Below are 20,479 nucleotides of genomic sequence, written 5' to 3' on the forward strand. Positions count from 1 at the left end.
CAAAATAAAGAACAGCAGAGTACCTATAACTGAAAATCTACGACACTTTTGTAATGTTAATTTTTTTGTAATTCAGAACCGAAACTAACTGGAGTATCAACTTTTTCAGCATGACGTGTTCTGGGACTTCACGTATAGAAATATTTTTTTTGGCATTTTTTTAAGACATTGTGCAGATAGTTCGCATGTGAGACTCCCCAGTTGTTGGGCGGCTGCAGTTTATCCTGGGGGATGCAAGTTTCCACGGTTGGTATGGGAACTTGCTAAAAGGAAAGGCGTCGCGCGCCGAACTTACACACCTCCGTTTCCCACTCCAACTTCCTGCGGCAAGGCTCCTTCATAAATAACGGCCGCTTCACTGCTTCGTCGAAGCCAGGGGAAACCGATTGCTCAAGAAAGTTTCGTAAAACGCAACGGACCGCCGGGGCATAAAGCAAGCAACTCCACGTCAGGTTCAGTTCCGTAAATATTCTAGTTCCTTCGAGGCCGGCTTCACAATCCACGCAAGAAACGCGAGGACGCAAGAAGCAAAAGTTTAACAACGACGTTTTCAAATACCCGTTTTTAAATTACTCATAGCGGGAAAACGCAAAATATAAGCTAACTTTTTTTTCGTTTCGGCTTGCGTTTTTGCCTTCTATACCTAAAATGAAGGGTTCCAAATACTTTAAAAGATGCAGATGTAACGTGTATAGAAGGCTACGGTCTTCTATTCGACTGTAAAGGACACGTCCTTAATTTTCGGTTACGTAAATGGTTAAGTATTTGGAAGTGATAGATGGTCTCTCCCCTTTCCCTGTCACTTTGTTAATTAACTGTTCCCCTGAATTTTTTTGGTACTGTTTCCATACATATTTTTTATTTCTTTCCTAGAAAATGTGATCGTTAACTGTTTATAAGTCAATGATATATTGTATGTTCTATTCATTGTGTTATCAACTATTCCCTAACAACTGCAGTAAAAACTGTTTTATAGACACTGTGTGAATAAGTTGTCCTTAACTAACTGTTCCGAGTAATGTTTATTAATTAACTGCTTCACTTTAAAATTTTCCCATCCTGTTGTTTTAATAACCCTGTCTTAGAAAATGTGTTAATTCTTCCCGTGTAACTTGGTTAAGCTGCTGTTCCTCTGCAATTACCTTTTGGGTTGTTTGCAGTGTTATTTTTATTTGTTTGCAGACATTTGACTATAAACTGCAGTAGCCATGACAGAGGTGTGCAAGATAGTTTAGAATGCACAGTATGCTTTAAGAACGGTAAAAACATCATATAAATATCTCAAGCAGTTTTTCATTTTTCATAAATCCCACATTGCTGAGAGACTTTTTTTTAAGATGCGATATTATGTTAGTCGTTTCGTAAGTATAACTACTCATGAAAAATATTATTGTAAATCTGTACAAGGTAGTTATTACAGTTTTATCGTAATCATTAAGAATATAATTTTTGATCTCGTTGCTTTATCTGTTTTTGAAGAAATAATTTTGTTAATTAGTCCTTGAAGACGTTATTCGCTCGTTGGATCGGTACGACGTTTACTCAATTAAAACCACAACTCACGTTCTAAGTTTTACTTCATTAGTCGTGCCTTGGCGCAATCTTGTTCCCACGACTTCGTGCCACATTCAAACGAAGCGAAATGTGAAATATAATTATTCAAATGTCACCCTCGGTTTTTGAAGTTATTAAGCACTGCGTAATGATTCGATAATTGCGTTAAGCATAGGCCTGAGTCTTGATTTTGAAAAGCAAGCTAAGTCGTTAAACAGAGTGACAAATTAATAATACTTTGTGTAAGTATATTTGAGAAAATAATAACCCTAAAAGCTTTTACGATCCTTACACTGAACACATTAATACAAAGTAAAAAAAAATTAATAAAGGTTTGAAATGTTTTTTGAACTTAGCGCAGGGAAAGGCAATTCACTTTTGAGGGAAGCGGATTTCACTTTCAAATTTGCTTTAAAAATAACTTGTCCTTTCTCTTTTATTCCCTCATCTATATTCAAATACCTCCGCGACTTCCATTCCTTCCTCAAACGGACGAGCAAAGAGGAGGAGAAATCTGCAGGCGCCCTGGAACGAGAGATAATGTCGTAATAAAGGGCGGAAACAGCCCGAATTTCCACCAAAAATTTTCAACCAGAATTTTCAAGCAATAGTTTCCCGTGAAAAGAAACTGTGATTTAGTTCCTTAAATTATAATCCTTCTTTTTTGTGAAACTAATACAAAAATTCAAGCGGACGTGAGAAATAAGCTATCTTAAAATATTGACTTCTTTTTTAAAAAAATCTCTATATATTAACCCTTCCGAATTATGCCTAGCATAAGTATCGAAAGTAGCTAATTTATTTGCCAGACGTGAAAAATTTATATTTAACATAGTCTTTTATTCATATTCAATGCAAACACAGCAAAAGGTACATTTGTGACACACGTGTATTAAATTAACAATTAGCAACAAATATTTCGTACAAAGGAAAAATACAATTGACGTGCTACTAGACTAATTTTAAGTTCATAGCTTTTTCATTACATATTCTCTGATTCATCCAGTTTTGTTTTGCATACTACATAATTTGTAATTTAAACGTTCATGCAATTTTTTAACTATCCTATTTTTTCCCGTCTCTTCGGGATTGATCTAATGTATCTGCGTGATACTCTATTTATGATTATTTTCATATTTTGTTGTCACCCATGCTATTTTCATATATCTACGCTTGGACGTAGGCTATATTAGTTGATTTATTTTTAACGGTCACTTTAAAGTGGCTTGATCGTGTATAGAACTTAGTCGTAATCAAGTCGTAAAGAAGCGAACTAATCGTCACTATAGTCGTAGCATTGGCAATCTCAGCTCAGAACCACGACTCAGGAACACACAACATTCGACTGCGAAAAGCTGGGTACACAACTCACAGCCGTCCTAGCCTGGAAACACAGAAATAACTTGGGAAATGGTGCTGTGTGTGGCTCTGTGACTCTAACAAGTAGAAGATGCGAACTCCGGGTCGCCGATACAGCCGTCCCTTTGCGAGAGTGAAGTACTTCCCATAGCATTCCACCCTGCGAAGGAGAAAACACAAATCTCAATGTTTCTCGAGAAACAGTCAATCAGGCAAACGGGACACAACTTGCATACCTCTAACGTGGCGCTCTAAGGCAGATGTACATTAAGGAACTATTAATATAAATTTAATTAAGAAATCAACATGAAAAGGGTGAAATTAATAAATAAAACATTTGTACTGGCCTATTATAATATTAAATTAGCATCATGCGTATATTTTCATTACGAACAAAAAATAGAATTGTTATTCAAGAGTGAAGCTGTCTTTCACGAATACATACAAATGCTATACCATTATTACTCACGCCTTTTTTTTTCTGCCTACTCCAAAAGCAGTATAATTCCGAAAAAAATGACGTTCCTACAAAAAAAAATTCAACGTGTGGCTTAAAACGGAGTTACCGTGAAATTTCCATCCTTTATTCCACGCAGGAGTATTCTTCGACCATAACGGGACTGGAGTTACCTAGAGTGGAAAAAGGTATCTCATTTTCATACGTTGTATCACAATTATTTTTTTAATCCACCTTCCACCTCGTACAAAGTTATAAATTACGGTAATCCCACGGAGTTTTTCAACGAAGAAAAGACCTTCAATGAATTAGAAATTCTCCGTAGTTCATGATAAATGTATTTTTTTGTAAAAAAAAAACATGTGCTAAATTTGGTTTTTTGGGTACTGAATTTCGTTGTGAACAAAATTAACATTATGCTGAGTCGAATAAATTTTACGATATTATTCACGACGGAAAATATTTAAAACATAAATAATATTTTTATTTATTCAAAATAATTCATTAATAAAATAAGGACAAAAAAAGGACAGCGTACTGAGGGTAGAATATGAAGTAATGTTATAATTTATTTAATATTTTAGTACGATGCGCCACCGGAAGATATCAACTGAATTTCCTTCTTAAGTTTTTATGTGGTTTTACTTATTCTTATTGAGTCAACGTTTTCTGCTCTATAGCTGTTAAAATACCTTGTCCTTTTCTACCCACCTAAGTAAACATTCACGTGGAAGGAAGTGAGTTTGTTGTAGGATTACCAAGTCCCTCGAACTCTCGCGACCACGCCACAGTGTGTCTCGGGAGCCCGTGTTCACGTAGAGTAAACTCAGAGTCCTGGCGATGTGTCTTTTGTAAGCAAGGTCACGATGTTAAAGTCTCATGTCCAATTTGCAGGAATTAAACCCTGAAAAAAAATTCCTCCGGCGAAACTTTTGCATGACTTTGGAGAGAAAAAAAAGGGGAGGTCGGAGTCAGAATTCTGTGCGTAGAATCAAGAGTATATTTTTTTTTGGGGGGGGGGGGGGGGAGGGAGGGGGAGTTGGGATTTTTGTTGGATTCCGTGACCGGCTAACGGGATCGCATTCCCAACACCCTCCCCCCTTATCCCCCCAGTACGTCCTTCCATTAATCAGAGCTGGCCCGAGGGTGGTCGGTGTTAGGGGAGCGCACAAAGGGGGGGGGGGGGGGAGGGAACGCCCAATGGTGTTACGGGATTAGGGGCATCCCTAGGCCCGCGGGGCGCTGCAATCGATACTCGAATCCTTCGACTGCTCTCCGCCCGGAAACTACCTCAGCGCCGCTGCTGACACCGTGGCCGAGTGCGGAACTGACGGCATCGAGTGTCGACCCGCCTTCGAGCTCAGGTCTGGCTGGACTTTCGGTTGAACTCTAGGAAACAATCATAGACCGGGCGGATGGGATCCCATACAAATTCTACCCCCCCCCCCCCTCCCTCAAACTAATAAATTTAACTCTCACTGAAAGCGAAACTTTCCAAGATCTTTCAGTTTCTTTGTTTCTCCATCATTTCTAACAAATCTAATCATTTATATACGTTATTGACGAAAGGAATAATTCCTACAGTTTCCTATAATATGGCTTAAAATATCTTCTTATACAATAAAAAAAAATTAAATACACACTTCTGAGTTGGCTTAACAAACGTCTTTGTTTATGAATACATCTAAGTGATCGAAAATGTTATTTGTAACTAGATTTTTCATGACGTATTCCGACATACGCGTAAACAAGTAAATTGATAATATTCTTGATAGTTTTTAGTTATTCGTTGCGAACAGTCCGCTTGGGAGTTACACGGGTCTGTGTGCGGATGAGCGGGAGAGATGTCATTCATTGCAACTCGAAGCCCTTTTCAAGAGTCCGTAAAACCTAACCACACAAAGGTCCGCTTACGTCTCGAGCAGGAAATCTTCCCACGCCGCTTATCCCCCGGAGATCTAAGAATCGGACGCTAGGAGATTGAGTATCCCTCATCCAGGCGCCACGCCGTTTCCATGGAAGCCTCGGAGATTATACACGCGCGTTGGGTATTAACCCCTTTCCCTCCCCTTACCCCATTCAACCCAGCCCTTTTGCCCCCGGAGACCTATAGCGTCTAATGCGGGTCCCGTGTTGCGGGGGGGCGGGCGGCCTAAGCCGCTGCCTTCTAATGACTATGTGAGCTCCGGGGACCCGGAGCCGCCCTCCTCGCAGAACCCGGAACTTAGCGCCCCCTCCGCCCCCCCCCCCTCTTGCAAGACACCGGAGCCCCGGACCTCTTAAATACGCCGCAGCAATAAAGTGCGGCCGCAGAGAGAGAGAGAGACGGCAGGAAGTGTTAGACGAGTCATAGAGGGCTCCGTGGATGGCGGAGGAACGTCATACAGCCCTCCCCCACTCCCCTTCCATGTCTCACGCTACTTATCAAAGTTTCTACGTCCATAGGGATGGAGGAGGAGGTGGGGGAGAGAGGAAAACTACTCAGAGTTTTGAAGGGTTGAGAACCTAGCATGGCCCTGGGGCGGGGGAGAAATTGCGCTGTGAGGTTGACTCACAAGCTTTCTAGCGTGGAGTGAGACATTGTCAGGAGATCATAAAAATCACTTTAAAATCAACAACTCACACAGCAATAGGTGCGCGGCCAATCAAGGAGACCTCGCCTGCCATTGGCTGTGCCAGGTGAGGAGGTCGAACACATATAGATCCCCCTGTTTTCTAGTGTCCGATATCAGCCTGTCTGTGCCTGATGATAGTAACAGATGCCAGATCCCGAAACGTCGCAGCTGTTTTGTCATAGAAAACATACCGTGTTCGTCGGCGTTGTTGTGTTGTTCATAATATCTGTTTATCCTCATCGTTGTCCAGATTTTGTTGTCTGTCTGCATTTACTGCTATTGTAGAAACTGACTCGTGGTTGTTATCCCACTGCGTTCGTCTGTGCTGTTATTATTTTTTTTATGAGTAATCCTTGTGCTGTCTGATATTTAAGTTTGAATGTGTTAGTCTCTGCTGTCGTCGTTGTGTTGTCCATAATACCTGTTTTGGTTCATCGCTGGTTTTATCTGCTTGACGTCAGCTGATTTAGGCTTTTTCTCCGTGGGTTTATGATTTCATTTTAAATTATTATATCATAAACTGTATAAATTAACCAGAATTCTACTGACATATATTGAAATGAACAAGCCTAAAATGTATGTGTACAATCTTCCCAAAACACCACTCTGTATTAAAATGATTTTTTTTGAACAATTGGGCCTAACCGCAATTTTAAAGAATGCAGGACTAAGTGGCTAAGTGGTGATAGCCCTATTATTTCAATGCAATTTACTAACGACAGCCATACGTTTTGCGGTGGTTGTAGCGATTGTCTAACTTTTTTATGGTAAATATGCAGCCGCAAAGATTGCCAGTTGAATTCCGACTCATATTCTGACTGTTGTGTTGGAACAGGCATGTGTAGCACAGCTGCTGCCAGGATTACTGTGCGCCGATACCTGATCGGGGAATGCATCGCCACGCTATGCGCGTCCTGCGAGGAATGTGCATGCCTGCACGCGCTCCTCCGGGGAATGCAACTGCCGGTCGGACCCTCCCCCCTTCCAACCCCTTACTACTGTGTGCACGCATCTCTCTCTGTGTGTCTCGCATGAGCAGCGGTATGCTCATTGTTGTCACGGGACTCGTTCGCGATCACCGGGACAGCGCTACACGTGAAGACGGAGGCGGCAATGTCTCGGTCACACTTGCAGCATGTTGCCACTCAGTGCTGTTTGCGTCCGGCCCTGTGGTCACCGTGCAGGGTGAGTCAGGAAGGGGAAGCCTTCTTTTCACAGACGAGAGAGCCAAACGCCCGATCGTGCATCTCCAGGTTTTTTTTGTTCATTGTAAAAGGTTAGGTTAGCTACATTATAAATACTTTTAAACATTGTGGACGGTTGATTTGGTTAGGATAGCTACATTAAAGATACTGTGAAATCATGTAAACTGTTTCCTAGCGCTGGATAGCTACATATTAAGAAGTTATTTGCTAAGCAACCATAAAATGATTTTACAGTATTTTTTAATGTAGCTATAATTACCTAATATAACCAAACCATGTTATCTTTAAAAGATTTGTGCAATGGGAGTGCATGACTTGATGTAAGTTTTTGGACATACGCCATTGCTTAGCAATGGCGTATGTCCAAAAACTTACATCAAGTCATAACCAAACCATCCACAATGTTTTAAAGTATTTATAATGTAGCTAACCTATCCTAATCGACCTCAAAATGTAATGCCACACCGGTTTATACAATGAGATAGAACGAGAATAAAAGCGAGCATGAACTTCGGGTGTGGCTCTCTCGTCTGTGAAATGAAGGCTTCCCGTCAGGAAGCCGGGCCACGAGGCGGACCTTTTTTTGAATAAAACAAATTTTTAATTGATTTAAAAATGTACTAATAAGAGACAGTTTTAAGACCAAGGTCACATACAAATATTTAATTCTAAACTATGTACCACACCACTACATGATCTATGTTCACGCTAGGAATGAAATATTAATTTTGTCAGAAAGTTTCTAAAATACTTAATAAATTGAAAAACCCTTTAAAACGAACTAATCATCGTCGTAATTTTGATTTAATTTAAAATTGTGAGCAAACATATTTTAGAAAAACTACATTCCCTCGTAAGTTTAGATAGGAGAGAATAATCAGGTTTTTGACGCGATAACGTATTATAAATCGATGAACGCCGGCTGCACGCACGAAAAATTGTCACTTTCCGCCTGAGCCGAGCGTGCAAAAACCGGCCAACCACCGTGCGAGAAAATCTCCTATGATATCAAACAGGTTAAGGCGGGCTTTTAAACTAGTTGTTCGTGATTATATTTAAACTAATTATTTAGATTAAACTTGCAAAAACTGTAAATAATATTGGAAAATTAAAAAGTATGCAATTTTTCATCAGTGTTTTTTATGACGTTATCACGTAAAATTATCGTCCGTAAACCGACTTTTTTTTTAAGCGCGCGACTAGTTATTTGCAGCTGGGAAGTTGGCAGCCCGCGATAAGGCAGGCACCGCCGGGCTGACGGCTCGCTGATTGCGGGCCTTGTAATCCCTGGCCGAGTCGACCGCGCGCAAAACACCCCTGGCGGCGAGACCCGCCCAAGAGAGAGGCTCGCAGCAAGGGTGCGCGCGAAAAAAACACATTTCCGGGCCCAGCTTTTGATTAAATTTCTTGTCGGCCCCTGGGCGGCTGTGTTTTGTAGGTCAGTCACTGTGGTGCATACTGATCACCCATACCAGGATGTCACCAAATTTATTTGGCGCTCGGGTTGAACTCGATCTTGATTTTAACAGTTTGTTCATTGCGAGAACCTATTATATATTTTTTTTAAATTGAATTATTCAGGTGGCATTGCAAAACTCTTTATCTCAACATTTAGAATGCGTGAAAAAATAATTGATTCAAAGGTACTTGTACGAGCTCTCAGTTTGTATAGATATATAGAAGATTGTGTTTAAGTCATATTTTGTGCAGCTACGTACAGGGCTGGTCATTTAAAGTTGGCTCCTCGTGTTCATGTTATAACTGCAGTATATTTACATGCGTTTAAGATAAAACATGGAACTTTTCCTCTTGGCAAACACAATAAACTGATCCGTTAACAGCTTTTATTTCTGTTAAAGGCTGTTCTTTAAGGTTGAAAATTTACCACGAAACTCGGATGCGTTATTTTGTATCACACGAGTAAAGTCCTGCATACACTGTCACCTGCAGGAAAATAAATTTAAGGGGTAGATAAAATTTTTTATCGTTTAGTATCGAAAATATGCCTTCAGTCAGACAGAGACTAGGTCTTGTGAGCTTTCAAAGACCATGGCGTAGTAACTATTGGTAATATTATTTCAGATGCAGTCATTACCAAAAAAAAACAATAATAAACGCCAATGATTTTACAGGAGAAACAACATTGTAGCAGCCAGGCACTTTTACCTTCACGCATTTCATTAAATTTTAAATGTACAGTGTTTTAACGAAGCCCAATTTTAACAATTATACACAAGAAAATATCCTGAATTAATGGGAGGTATTTGTAATAAAGCGAAATCATTTAATTTTGCAAAGAAAAATTTGACCAAATTAAAAGTGTTAGTGTAAGCGATGGTACAAACATAGTTAAAATGAAATAGGTGCGTGTTTAACAAATCTTTAAATTGTTTACCTCGTGAAATGAAAAGGAGGTAAGTTTGATTTTATCAATGTAAAATACATACTCGAATACTCTAAAACAGAAGTTTTAAAATCAGATATTTTATCTATACTAAAAATTAAAAAGTCCTTCGCAAATTCACTTTAAAAAACATAATTGTTAAATTATTTTTTATGAAATAAATTTTTTATGTATTTGAAATTTTTATTGTGGCTATTTATTTATTTAAAATGTGTGGAGTTAATCACATACTTTTCTTTTAATGGTAAAATTTTATCAGTACTCTGAAATTGCACGAGCGAAACCAAAGTTTTTAAACCAGTGATGAATAAATAGGCATAATAACATCTGAACGTGATGAATATTTGTAGTGCCACAGAAAGAAATCACGGAATGTAATGTTTTTGCGACTTAAAACTTCCTGTAAGTAGAATTGCTGTTAATTTAAAGTTTGTTGCGTATAAAAGACCACGTCTGATATTTGCCCTTAGAAAAAATATATATATACCTAATATTGAAGGGCTTTATACACGGCTTCTCCTAAACTTGCGTCGCAATTACGGGCATTCCTGCGAGGCCAGACCACTCTCGGAGTTCAGAAGTTCGTATTCTAATTAGCGCTTTCCCAGTGTGCTTCGCGGCAGTGTTCCCGAAACTTTTTTCATCAAAGTTGAGCTTTCGTTCGAACATTCGGACCGTAGCTGATACAGAACTGCGGCATCCACCTAGGAATTTCTTCCATTAGTTTATACAAATTTGCTTTTAAAGAAAACGAACGTCATACAAAACTATATATAAAAAAATTTCGTTTTAAAACTAATTTTAAAAATACCTATCTAAATTTTGGAGGTATAAAATCAAAAGATATTTCATTCATATTTTTTTCCCCACAAAATATTAAAAAAATTTGAAGTTTTAACCTCAAAAAATTATGAATACGAAAACATGTTAAACTACTTTCAATAGTAATGTGCCCAGGCTTTCACAGCCGTTGTCTGAAGTAGCTTGGCTTCTGGGTTGTAGCCGTATTCTTTGGCGGATAATTCACAGACGTTTCGGTTTACATTGCCGTCGCCATCATCAGGGAGCAGTTACCTACTCAAGGTAACTCCGCCAAGGACACGGCTACAACCCAGAAGCCAAGCTACTTCTACTTTCAATAGATTTTTTTTTTTAATTTACAAGTGCATTTTAAAAACTAATTTAGGGTAATTATTTTTTTCTTGAGAAATTCCCCATGAATGTATGGTAATCTCCCACATACGTTAAGGAAATGTTCCATACAGTATTCAGCATGCATCTGAGCGGCACGGAAGCCTCGCTGCAACGTGGCGACCCGAAGGGCACAAGAAGCGCGCAATGAAGGGCGGCAGCTCGCGCCTCACGGAGCCCTAATGGACGCGGCGGAAGCAGATTGCCCGCCCTCCCTTGTTATCGATCAACAGGGCTTTACTGCACCCCCTCCAGCCCTGGCCAGTACCCGCCGAGAAGAGCTCGGGATACTCCCTGGCCGTTGTGATGTCACGTGGACGAAGCCTACCGCCGCACAAGCCCGCCATTAAATAAATATACTATTTTATCTGATTCGTACGTTACTTGTTTACTTACTTCTGGATTATTTTTAAGTCTAAATAAATATCGATTAAATTATTTATAAGTTTTTATTTACATTATTACACGAACATTTAAAAATGATAGAAAATTACCTACTGATCTGCTCCCTGATGATGGCGACTGAAATGTCGACCGAAACGTCGGTGAATTATTCGCCAAGGACGCGGCTACAACCCAGAAGCCAAGCTACTAATATATTAATATTTTGATTATAATTTTTTTTTCATAAAACGTGTACATGGTGTCCGATACGATATTAATTATATATGTAATAATATTTTATAAATATTGCATGTTTGTAAAATATAATTTAATTTTTAATTATAACTTTAATATTAAAGCACATTTATAAATTATTATTATTGTATCAGTGCCAAACTATTACAGGTAATGCATTCAGAATAAATACAATATGTATTTTTCTATTCAAATTAAATTTTACTAATATCTGACCAAAAGAAATAAAAGAGGGGGGTTGTCTGTAAAGTTGGTTTACGTACGATAATTTTACGTGATAACGTCATAAGAAAACTTTGATGAAATATTGCATACTTTTTAACTTTCAAATATTAACAGTTTTTGAAAATTTAATTTCAATAATTTGTTTAAATATAAACACGAACAATTAGTTAAAATGGCCCCCCTTAACATGCTTGACATTATAGAAGATTTTCTCGCACGGTGGTTTGGCCGGTTCTTGCATGCTCGGCTCAGGGGAACGTGACAATTTTTGTGCGTGCAGCCGGCGTTCACAAGACGTTATCACGTCAAAAGTAGAAGGTCACGTGACACGTGAGGGATATGAGGTCTGTGGGTGGGTTGCTGGCGTCTGTACACTCGGCTGCGTCACCAGCAGCGCAGAGCCAGGAAGTGTTCAATTAGCGCCGAGCCAACTCCGACCCTCGGCGCAAAGTTCACGGAAGCAAGCTGGCCTTGGCTAACCCCCCTCCCCACTCACTTTCTCCGACAACCAAAACGATACTTTCGCGGAACTTGAGAGGTGGTCGCTAGCCGCTAAAAGCCCGGCGGTTGTGCCCCGTGTTGCGGGTTGCCTGGCGGCAGGAGAGGAGCGAGGCGCGTGGCCTACCAGCGCAGGGGCAGGGGGCAGGGGCCCAGACCACCGGATGTGATGTATGAAGGGTACCCACCCCTTGTGGCCCCTTCTGGAAGGGGGAGAGTGGGGACCTATAACCCCCAACCTCCCCCTCAACCCGCTGAGGTCTCGGCTTCCAACATGGCAGCCACTCCAAGAGGGAAAAAGGGGTGACGTAAGATCCCCCCTTAACCTTCCCTGCTGCCGAGTGGTGCGACGTACATTTCCCCAGCACGGCGAGGCTAGGGTCTTGCTTCGCACTGCGGAGCCAGGTTCACAGGTCGAGACATTGCCGCGTGGAGTCAGTTCACAACATGGATAATAGTAAACAAAATGTTATGAAAATAGTTCTTTAAGAGTGAAAAACTGTATGAAATTGAAAATTACAAAATAATTTAATGAACCACATGTTATGAGTCCATCACGAGGTTTTCAGGAAAAACTTACGGCGTGGAACTTAACTGTGCCTTCCTTCGTTTTCTAGCCAAGTTCACTCTTCCACAAATACAGTTTAAAATTGAAATACGGAAACATCCGCACTCAAAGTATCCTAATATGTTTTTCGTAAACAGAGACCAACCACTATGGTATCTTGAGTGGTTTTCTAATCGTGTGTTATTTTCCCCGAAGCCCTGGACGCCGTGGTGTACCTTGCAGGCCTCGTCCACTGGGCCACAGGAGGCTGGGTGAGGGAGGGGGGATTGAAGGAGCGGGAGCACCCCGCAGAACCCCCCAGCCACATTCCCCGCTCCTGGCTTAGACACGCCGGTGCTCGATAGTAAAAAAGAAAAGGGGTTGTCTGTAAAGTCGGTTTACGGACGATAATTTTACGTGATAACGTCATAAGAAAACATTGATGAAAAATTGCATACTTTTTAATTTTTAAATATTATTTACAGTTTTTGCAAATTTAATTTAAATAATTTGTTTTAATATAATCACGAGAAATTAGTTAAAAAGCCCGCCTTAACCTGTTTGATATTATAGAAGATTTTCTCGCACAGTGGTTGGCCGGTTCTTGCACGCTCGACTCAGGCGGAACGTGACAATGAGTCATGCTTTTTCGTGCGTTCAGCCGGCGTTCATAGATTTATATGACGTTATCACGTCAAAAAAGAGCCAGCCGACATAAACTTCGGACGTCTGCAAAGGAACACTCGGGAGCCTGGCACAAAACACAGGTCGATATTCCTGTGGTTATTCGGTCGCGAGCGCTGGTTGGTGCGTGTGGCTCGCATGCAGTTTGTTGCGCAATCCAATATGTCGCTCGCCTTTGAAGCCCCGCCTGCGCGCCTGCAGTTCCCGGAATCAAATAACCGGCAAATTGCACCGCAACCCTTTCCCCCTCCCCTTCGTACCAGCGCAACCCAGCAGTCTCTTTGTAACCTAATTCCAAATATTATTTAATTACACGTTGTTCAGCGCTCGTAATTCCGTCCACAGTGAATTTGATTCTGTAATTTTTACGTGGGTTATTTTTTTAGTTTTGTTTCCGCTGTGAAACAGTTTTCTGCAAATGCCTGGGCGTACAAAAATTTGTGTTGTTTTTTTTTTAATTATCTTTTTGAAAAGTAGTTGTTTGATATTAATATGATTTTTGTGTGGAATATCTCAATTTTCGTTTTCCAACACAAAATGTATTACTATTTTATTTCAAAACACACGTTTGGTAGTTCATATTTCTACACTAATACTTACAAGAACACATTTTCTCTACTATTAAACCACTTACAATCTTATATTTTTATTTTTTTCGAGAAACTTTTTGAAGTTCTACAAAAGTTATTTTCTTGTTTCTGTGTGTCTGTTTTTTTCCCCAAGATCTTAGTTGTTTTTGAATCAAAGACCGTTTATCTGTGAGAACAAATTTTTTAAAAGGAAAGTGTGGCTAATTGAAAGGGTTGTGGATAAATGTATAACGTCATGTATTTTAACGTGTCTCTTTAATCAATTGGTAAATTAGTTGGTGTGTTGAAAAGTGGCATGAAGTGGTATCCTGCAACAGTGTTTACTTCTTACTTAAATTTTTATATAAAATAATTACACATGAAGCTAAATACCATCATTTTCTAACATTTTCAAATACATGCTTCGACACGTGTCAAGATTTTTTTTTGGTGAGAAATCGCACAAGAAACGGCGAGTCTTCCAAAGCACGGTTCTAAAAGTCGGTTACACGAGTGAGTTTCCAATTTGATATTCTGTTGGCTCTCTTTCCCAACACACGCGGGAGTTTATCGAACGAACTGCTCCTCCTGGATGCGCCGAGTTCTCCCCCCCCCTGCTCCCGAGGGCGCTCCAGCTCCGACGCCCCTTCACCCCTCTCCGGCCTGAAGTCGTAACGAACCTCGGGCCACGAGCAACTAAGTCGCTCGTTCAGCGGCCCTGCGCACTGCGGTTCCTCGTGACGTCACCACGAGAGAGGCGGTGTCCGGCGGCAGCAGGTGCGGGCTCGGGCACTTCTGCTCGAGACACTTTGGAGCCGGTATACTAACACTGCTGCTTTCTGGGAAATACATATCTTTTTAAATAATTAGAAAAAAAGGAGTTTGTCTGTAAAGTCGGTCTACGGACGATAATTATACGTGATAACGTCACAAGAAAATATTGATGAAAAATTGCATACTTTTTAATTTTCAAATATTATTTACAGTTTTTGCAAATTTAAATTAAATAATTTGTTTTAATATAATCACGAACAATTATTTATAGAAATAAACTGAAATCGAATCAATGTCAGTAAATTGTTAATTTGATATGACAAAATAAAACAAATAAATAAAAAAATTTAAATTGTTGCTTTTAAAAAGCCCCCCCCCCCTTAACCTGTTTGATATTATAGAAGATTTTCTCGCACGGTGGTTGGCCGATTTTTGCACGCTCGGCTCAGGCGGAAATTGACAATGAGTCATGCTTTTTCGTGCGTTCAGCCGGCGTTCATCGATTTATAAGATGTTATCACGTCAAAAATAATTAAATATTAAACACAATAATCCTAAATTAATTTTTTTTCTTTTCAAGTTTATTAATTTAAGCTTCAATTGAAAAAAAAAATAATTTTATATTGAAAATTTTTTTGTGATTTAACACAATATTTAAAACTTTTTAAATCAAGCCCAAAAAAAATTCCAAAAATTCCCAGTTTTAAACGCTGAGAAATTGACAGACTTTAATGATTGATTATATGTCAATAGTTACAGAGCACTGTCGTTAGAAGTACTATCAAGGAGTTAGGCTGCCAAGTGAAAAGAAATCACTTGTGCTAGCTCTCCGAAATATAACTACTTCACGCTAGGCAAATACTTTCAGAATTCAAGTGTCATGTGGTATGCGTGTAGTGTCTAGCCGTGTGAGAATTGAACTCTAAATAATCCAGATGAGAAGGAACTAAAATGTAAGGTTAATATAATTTACCAAGTAATTTATGTGAGACTGTTACTAAAGACAGCCTTTTTTTTTTTTTTAGATAATGTGAAATAATGCAAAGGAATGATGAACTTACCTCAATTTATTGTACTCCGTTAAAAGAAAAGACTTATAAACAGGTTAAGGGCATCAGGTGCAAATGCACGAGGTATGCTAGGAAACATTTCTCGGGGAGTGGATGATCTGATCCTTGTGTGACGTGTGCCTTGGTTTGCTTGATTTCTTGATGGTTACATAGAAGTGCACTGAAATACATTGAAAATAATTGAAATAATAATAATTCTCTTAAATATTTACTGTAATAAATAGCTATTAGTGCACAATTATCAAAATAACAAGAACTTAATTTTATATAAATAATTAATCATTATCTGGTAAATAATAATTGATGACATGGGTGATATTTCTTCACCCAGATAAAAAAATTAACTGACGAGTATTAGTGTTATTATTGGGTACGCTTGTAAACAATAAATTTATAATGATTCACTGCTAGAAATAGTAAATTAAAAAATAATTTTCTCTTACTGCAGAGAGAGAGAGAGAAGACACCAAAAGCCTAATTATATCTGCAATTGATAATCACAGCTGCAATATACAACTTTTTTTAACCACCAAGAAAAAATAATAAAGTTTTAAAAACAAATAGTAATTATTTATTTAATGTGTGGCTAATTTTTGCTTCAAGAAGTTAGCGTGTCCACCTTATCCAAGAACGTATCCACCGATAATCCGGTGATAAGACTTGTTTGTAAGTAAAATACATAGAGACGCTATCACCACCCTGTCTGCATGAACAAGGCACAACCCGCCGTGGACCGACTATACTCTCACTGGTTGGCATGTGCATGTGTATGTGAATGTGTGATGTGGAGGCAGGGAGAGGCATCGTGGAGCGCAGCAGGAAATGTCCGCCGCCGGCAGCTCAGGAAAAGTTTCAGTTTCACAGAGCCTAAATCCACTTGTCATCAGCCCCGAGTTAACTCGCCCTCGCTACACGAGAAGCCACTCAGGCGTGTCGCCCCCTCCCCTCAAGCCCCTACACCCCCTCCCCCACGAGCCAGCCAGCCCCTCCACCAGGGGCGAGGCTTAGGGGCGAGTTTCCAGGGTTCGGACCCGGGAAGTACCGGCACTTTCGATACTGTGAAACAACCGGGAAGTTTAAATCGATTCCCGATTCTCTCGGTACATTCGGAACTCGACATCGACAGCATACAATTTCGGTTTTTATTGGAGCCATGAGGGCTGGGTGAGTCAGTCGGCAGTCTGTGTGTGCCTGCGGTTGTCCAGCCAGTGTTCTTTAAATAACGATATTATATATTTTTTAAATTATTATGAAAATATCAAATGTTACTTCAAGAAAATATTCCTGTGATTTTGTATGCGTTAAAACGATTATTTGTTTAATTTTTCTCTCTTTTCTTTTCAAAGTTAAATATTGAAAGTAAGGCTGAGAATAAAGTGATATTTTTCACGTTAGTGTGTATTTTTGCAATTAAAATTTTTTGTAACAAAAATGTTTATTTTTTTAACTTTTGGTAACTAAATTTTGTTTAATGGTTTAAAACTGACCATTACTTCTTCAACCAGCGACTACAGCATCATTAATAAAAAGCTACGCAGTAAGGAAAGTACAGGGAATTGCCGGTTCTGAATGAAACCCGGTTGCGGTTGCGAATACCCGGGCTGCGAGGAGAGAGAGACTGCCTTCTGCCTTCTGCCTTCTGCCTTCTGCCTTCTGCCTTCTGCCTTCTGGTCCCGAGAACTGGCGCGGGCTCCCGCCGAGGCTTCACTTGTAAAACGTACTGAAATGTCACCTAACTCTACACATCAATGTTAAATAATAAAAATAATCTCAAACTAAACAAATGGAAATGAAATGCAACCACATAAACAGAAAAATAATCGAAACCTTATTATTTGTCAAACGATATGAATTGATACAATACAAATGAAATGATATGTACCCAAAATGTAATTGGTAAATGAAATGAAGTAAAATTACATGAAACAGCAACAATAGAAAGCAATTGTAATGAAATAAAACTATTTTAATTGAATCGAATTTCAATGAATCAAATGTTTGAATTGTAACCAAGCATCTGCGGACCTACCTCTCAAACAGTTCTTGTTGAGTACTTCATCTCCAGTGGGAACATTTTGGTTATCTACTATCACAACTTCACTTCGATAATTTTTTATATTTGGCGACGGAATTGTTTTATTTTTCGCAATACTTAGTCCGAATGATTTGCGGTTAACTGGAAAGTAATTAGTTTTCCATAATTTTAGCTAAAAAAATCTTGTCACAAAAATGGGAATGGTCACACAGTTAGATGGGTTCAGTATACAGAAAATTACTGGTACATTTCACCTCAGACTCGCCCTTAAATGAGGCATAATTTGACACGCATCGTGTATGAACCACATTCATCTTTTCATCACGTAAAACACAAGTAAAACTGTTTGAAACTCACTGAAACAAAGCCAGTCTTAGCACAACTCCCAACTTATAACACAATATCTGATTGTTTTGGCTATAAAACATAAATGACTATAACTATGCAAATATCTTCTGTACAACTTGAAAAACTTCAATTTAAGTAATTTTTTTTAAATCATTAACATTTTTTTTAATTCCCACGTGACGTATGGTTTTTTTTTGTGATTTTGTGTGTTGTTTTGTATGTTTTTTTATTTAGGTATTTTTATTTTCATGTTAGCATTTGTAACATTGGTAATTTGAAATTTGGTTTAAACTGTGTAATTCAATGTGACAATAATTATTTTTTTCCTGCGTGATAATGCACATATATTATTTCCCGATACATATATACTAGTTCCCAACACAGAACCAAAAAAAATATTTATGCCAAGCGGCATTTCAACTTTACGTAATGAAAATACGCCACTATCGTTCATGCTATAAGCTCACTCATATTCCAGTGTACGCGAAAAAAGTATTTTCAAGTTCGAGAAATTTTTAAATCAGTTAATGAGTTACGAAATCTGTTTGACAGTGGCATATACAATTTAAGCGTAATATCAGTCTACTTTCGTACGAAGGGTTCTGTAAGTTTCCCTCGACGAACACGTCACTACGCCAAAATCAACTCCGTATTGACAAGCATAAGTACACGTAAATGAGTATAAATTTAAAACAAAGCAGATATTTTTAAAAGTTTTTTTTTTTTGACTGGGTAGCAGTTACTAGACCGAAAGTATATGGTTTTACACATCGAAAAAAAAAAACTACTTTCAGTGAAGTGATCGTCAGTCAAATGATGTTTAGGTTAAAAAAAATTCTGTAAAATGACTCTAGATCGAGTACCTGACAGCCATTCCATTTTACTATGGTAAGGGCATTATAAATTGTCTGGCACTCAGTCAAACGACTGTCGGTCTAACCATTTTCGGTCTACCGCCGTGCCACTTCTGCCCGCCGCAAAGCTATCGCAGTTTCCTGATCACGTTTCGTTTCGTTCCGGTCGTCTGGCCTCTCAGCTCCGGCAATTCCCTCGTCACGACGACTCTCCTTTGAAGATGTTAGCAGTTACGTCTTTGTTCCTCCACAAACTTCTGCACGCACTCAAGTCATCACACGAGACCGCGATCGCTAAAGGAAGGACTTCCCGGGTCCGTTGATTGCCGCAGCATCCATTCCTCAGGGGTGACCACCGCTGTGGCGAAGGTAGCGCCGTAGCTGAGAGGTTCCAATGTTTACTGAATTGTTAGTAACGTCACGGACAACATTCTGATTTTCTACTAAATTATAAATAAAACAATACATGACTTTGGTTCCTTTAATTTGAAAATAATTTTCAGTTTAGACACTAATCCATCTCAATGAGCTTGCCGTTTTTGAATGCTATGCAAATACAGAGTGAATTTACTGAAAAAAACTGTTATTATGATTGTAAAGCAGTATTTAGATTAGTACCGATAATTAAATGGTGATTAACATTTAAAAAAGACTTCTCATTTACAAGACTCCCAGCTGTCATAGTGTACAAAAGTGTCTATTTAAAAACTATAAATGTATTTCTGATAGATGATTCGGTAACATAGAAAAAACTTAGTGATTTTATAAATTGCGTGTTAAAATAAATACAGATTATATTTCCTATCTCTTGAATAAGGTTTATATTTGTTTTCAGACACGTTACGTGATACGATTAAACACTTAAGTTTATAAAAAGTTATGGTAAATATACACATTACATAAGTACAATCATGTTACATAACTGTCTTTTAAAATAATGTTTTTTTTTGTTACAGGAATTTTCCAATGTCATCTTTAGTATCAAGATGGATTGCAGTTTTAATCATCTTAAAAGAAGGTGAGTAACTGAATTTAAACCTTGAGAATTATTACTTTTAAGACTAGTATGTGAGTAAGAGTGTACATTTGGTACATAACAAATGCTTATAATTGTATTACTTAAAAATGTTTGCATAGTTATTTGAACTAAACCAAAAAGAAATTTTATAATATTTATCTATTTACATGTAAACTCACAGAAATAATAATTAACACTTTACATCCTTAATTAAACTTCTAAGGTTTTTTCTTTAAAAATGCTTTAATGCAGGTTGGCTCAAAACAGTTACCCACTTAATTCTACTAAGAATTACTTTCTCGGATTATTTAAAAATTTAACTCGTTCATTTAGATGTTGAACAATTTTTACAATAACTTGTAAAAATGTATTTTCTTATAAAGACCAAAAAAGGTAATTATAATAAGTATTCATCCATTAGTAAGTATATCGT

The 20,479-nt window shown here is 38.5% G+C and overlaps 1 protein-coding gene across 1 annotated transcript in view; it reads left to right on the forward strand.

Annotated features, from left to right (window-relative positions):
* Window positions 1-1,208: 1,208 nt before the first annotated feature.
* LOC134536491 (cell adhesion molecule Dscam2-like) overlaps window positions 1,209-20,479 on the forward strand; it is a 160,424-nt gene continuing 141,153 nt past the window's right edge. The window contains exons 1-3 of the mRNA XM_063376213.1: window positions 1,209-1,217; window positions 4,601-4,734; window positions 12,250-12,327. Coding sequence (XP_063232283.1) covers window positions 1,209-1,217; window positions 4,601-4,734; window positions 12,250-12,327 — 221 coding nt within the window. The remainder of the gene's footprint in view (window positions 1,218-4,600; window positions 4,735-12,249; window positions 12,328-20,479) is intronic.

This window comes from Bacillus rossius, chromosome 11, assembly GCF_032445375.1.
Source record: "Bacillus rossius redtenbacheri isolate Brsri chromosome 11, Brsri_v3, whole genome shotgun sequence".
In the NCBI taxonomy this organism is placed as follows: domain Eukaryota; kingdom Metazoa; phylum Arthropoda; class Insecta; order Phasmatodea; family Bacillidae; genus Bacillus; species Bacillus rossius.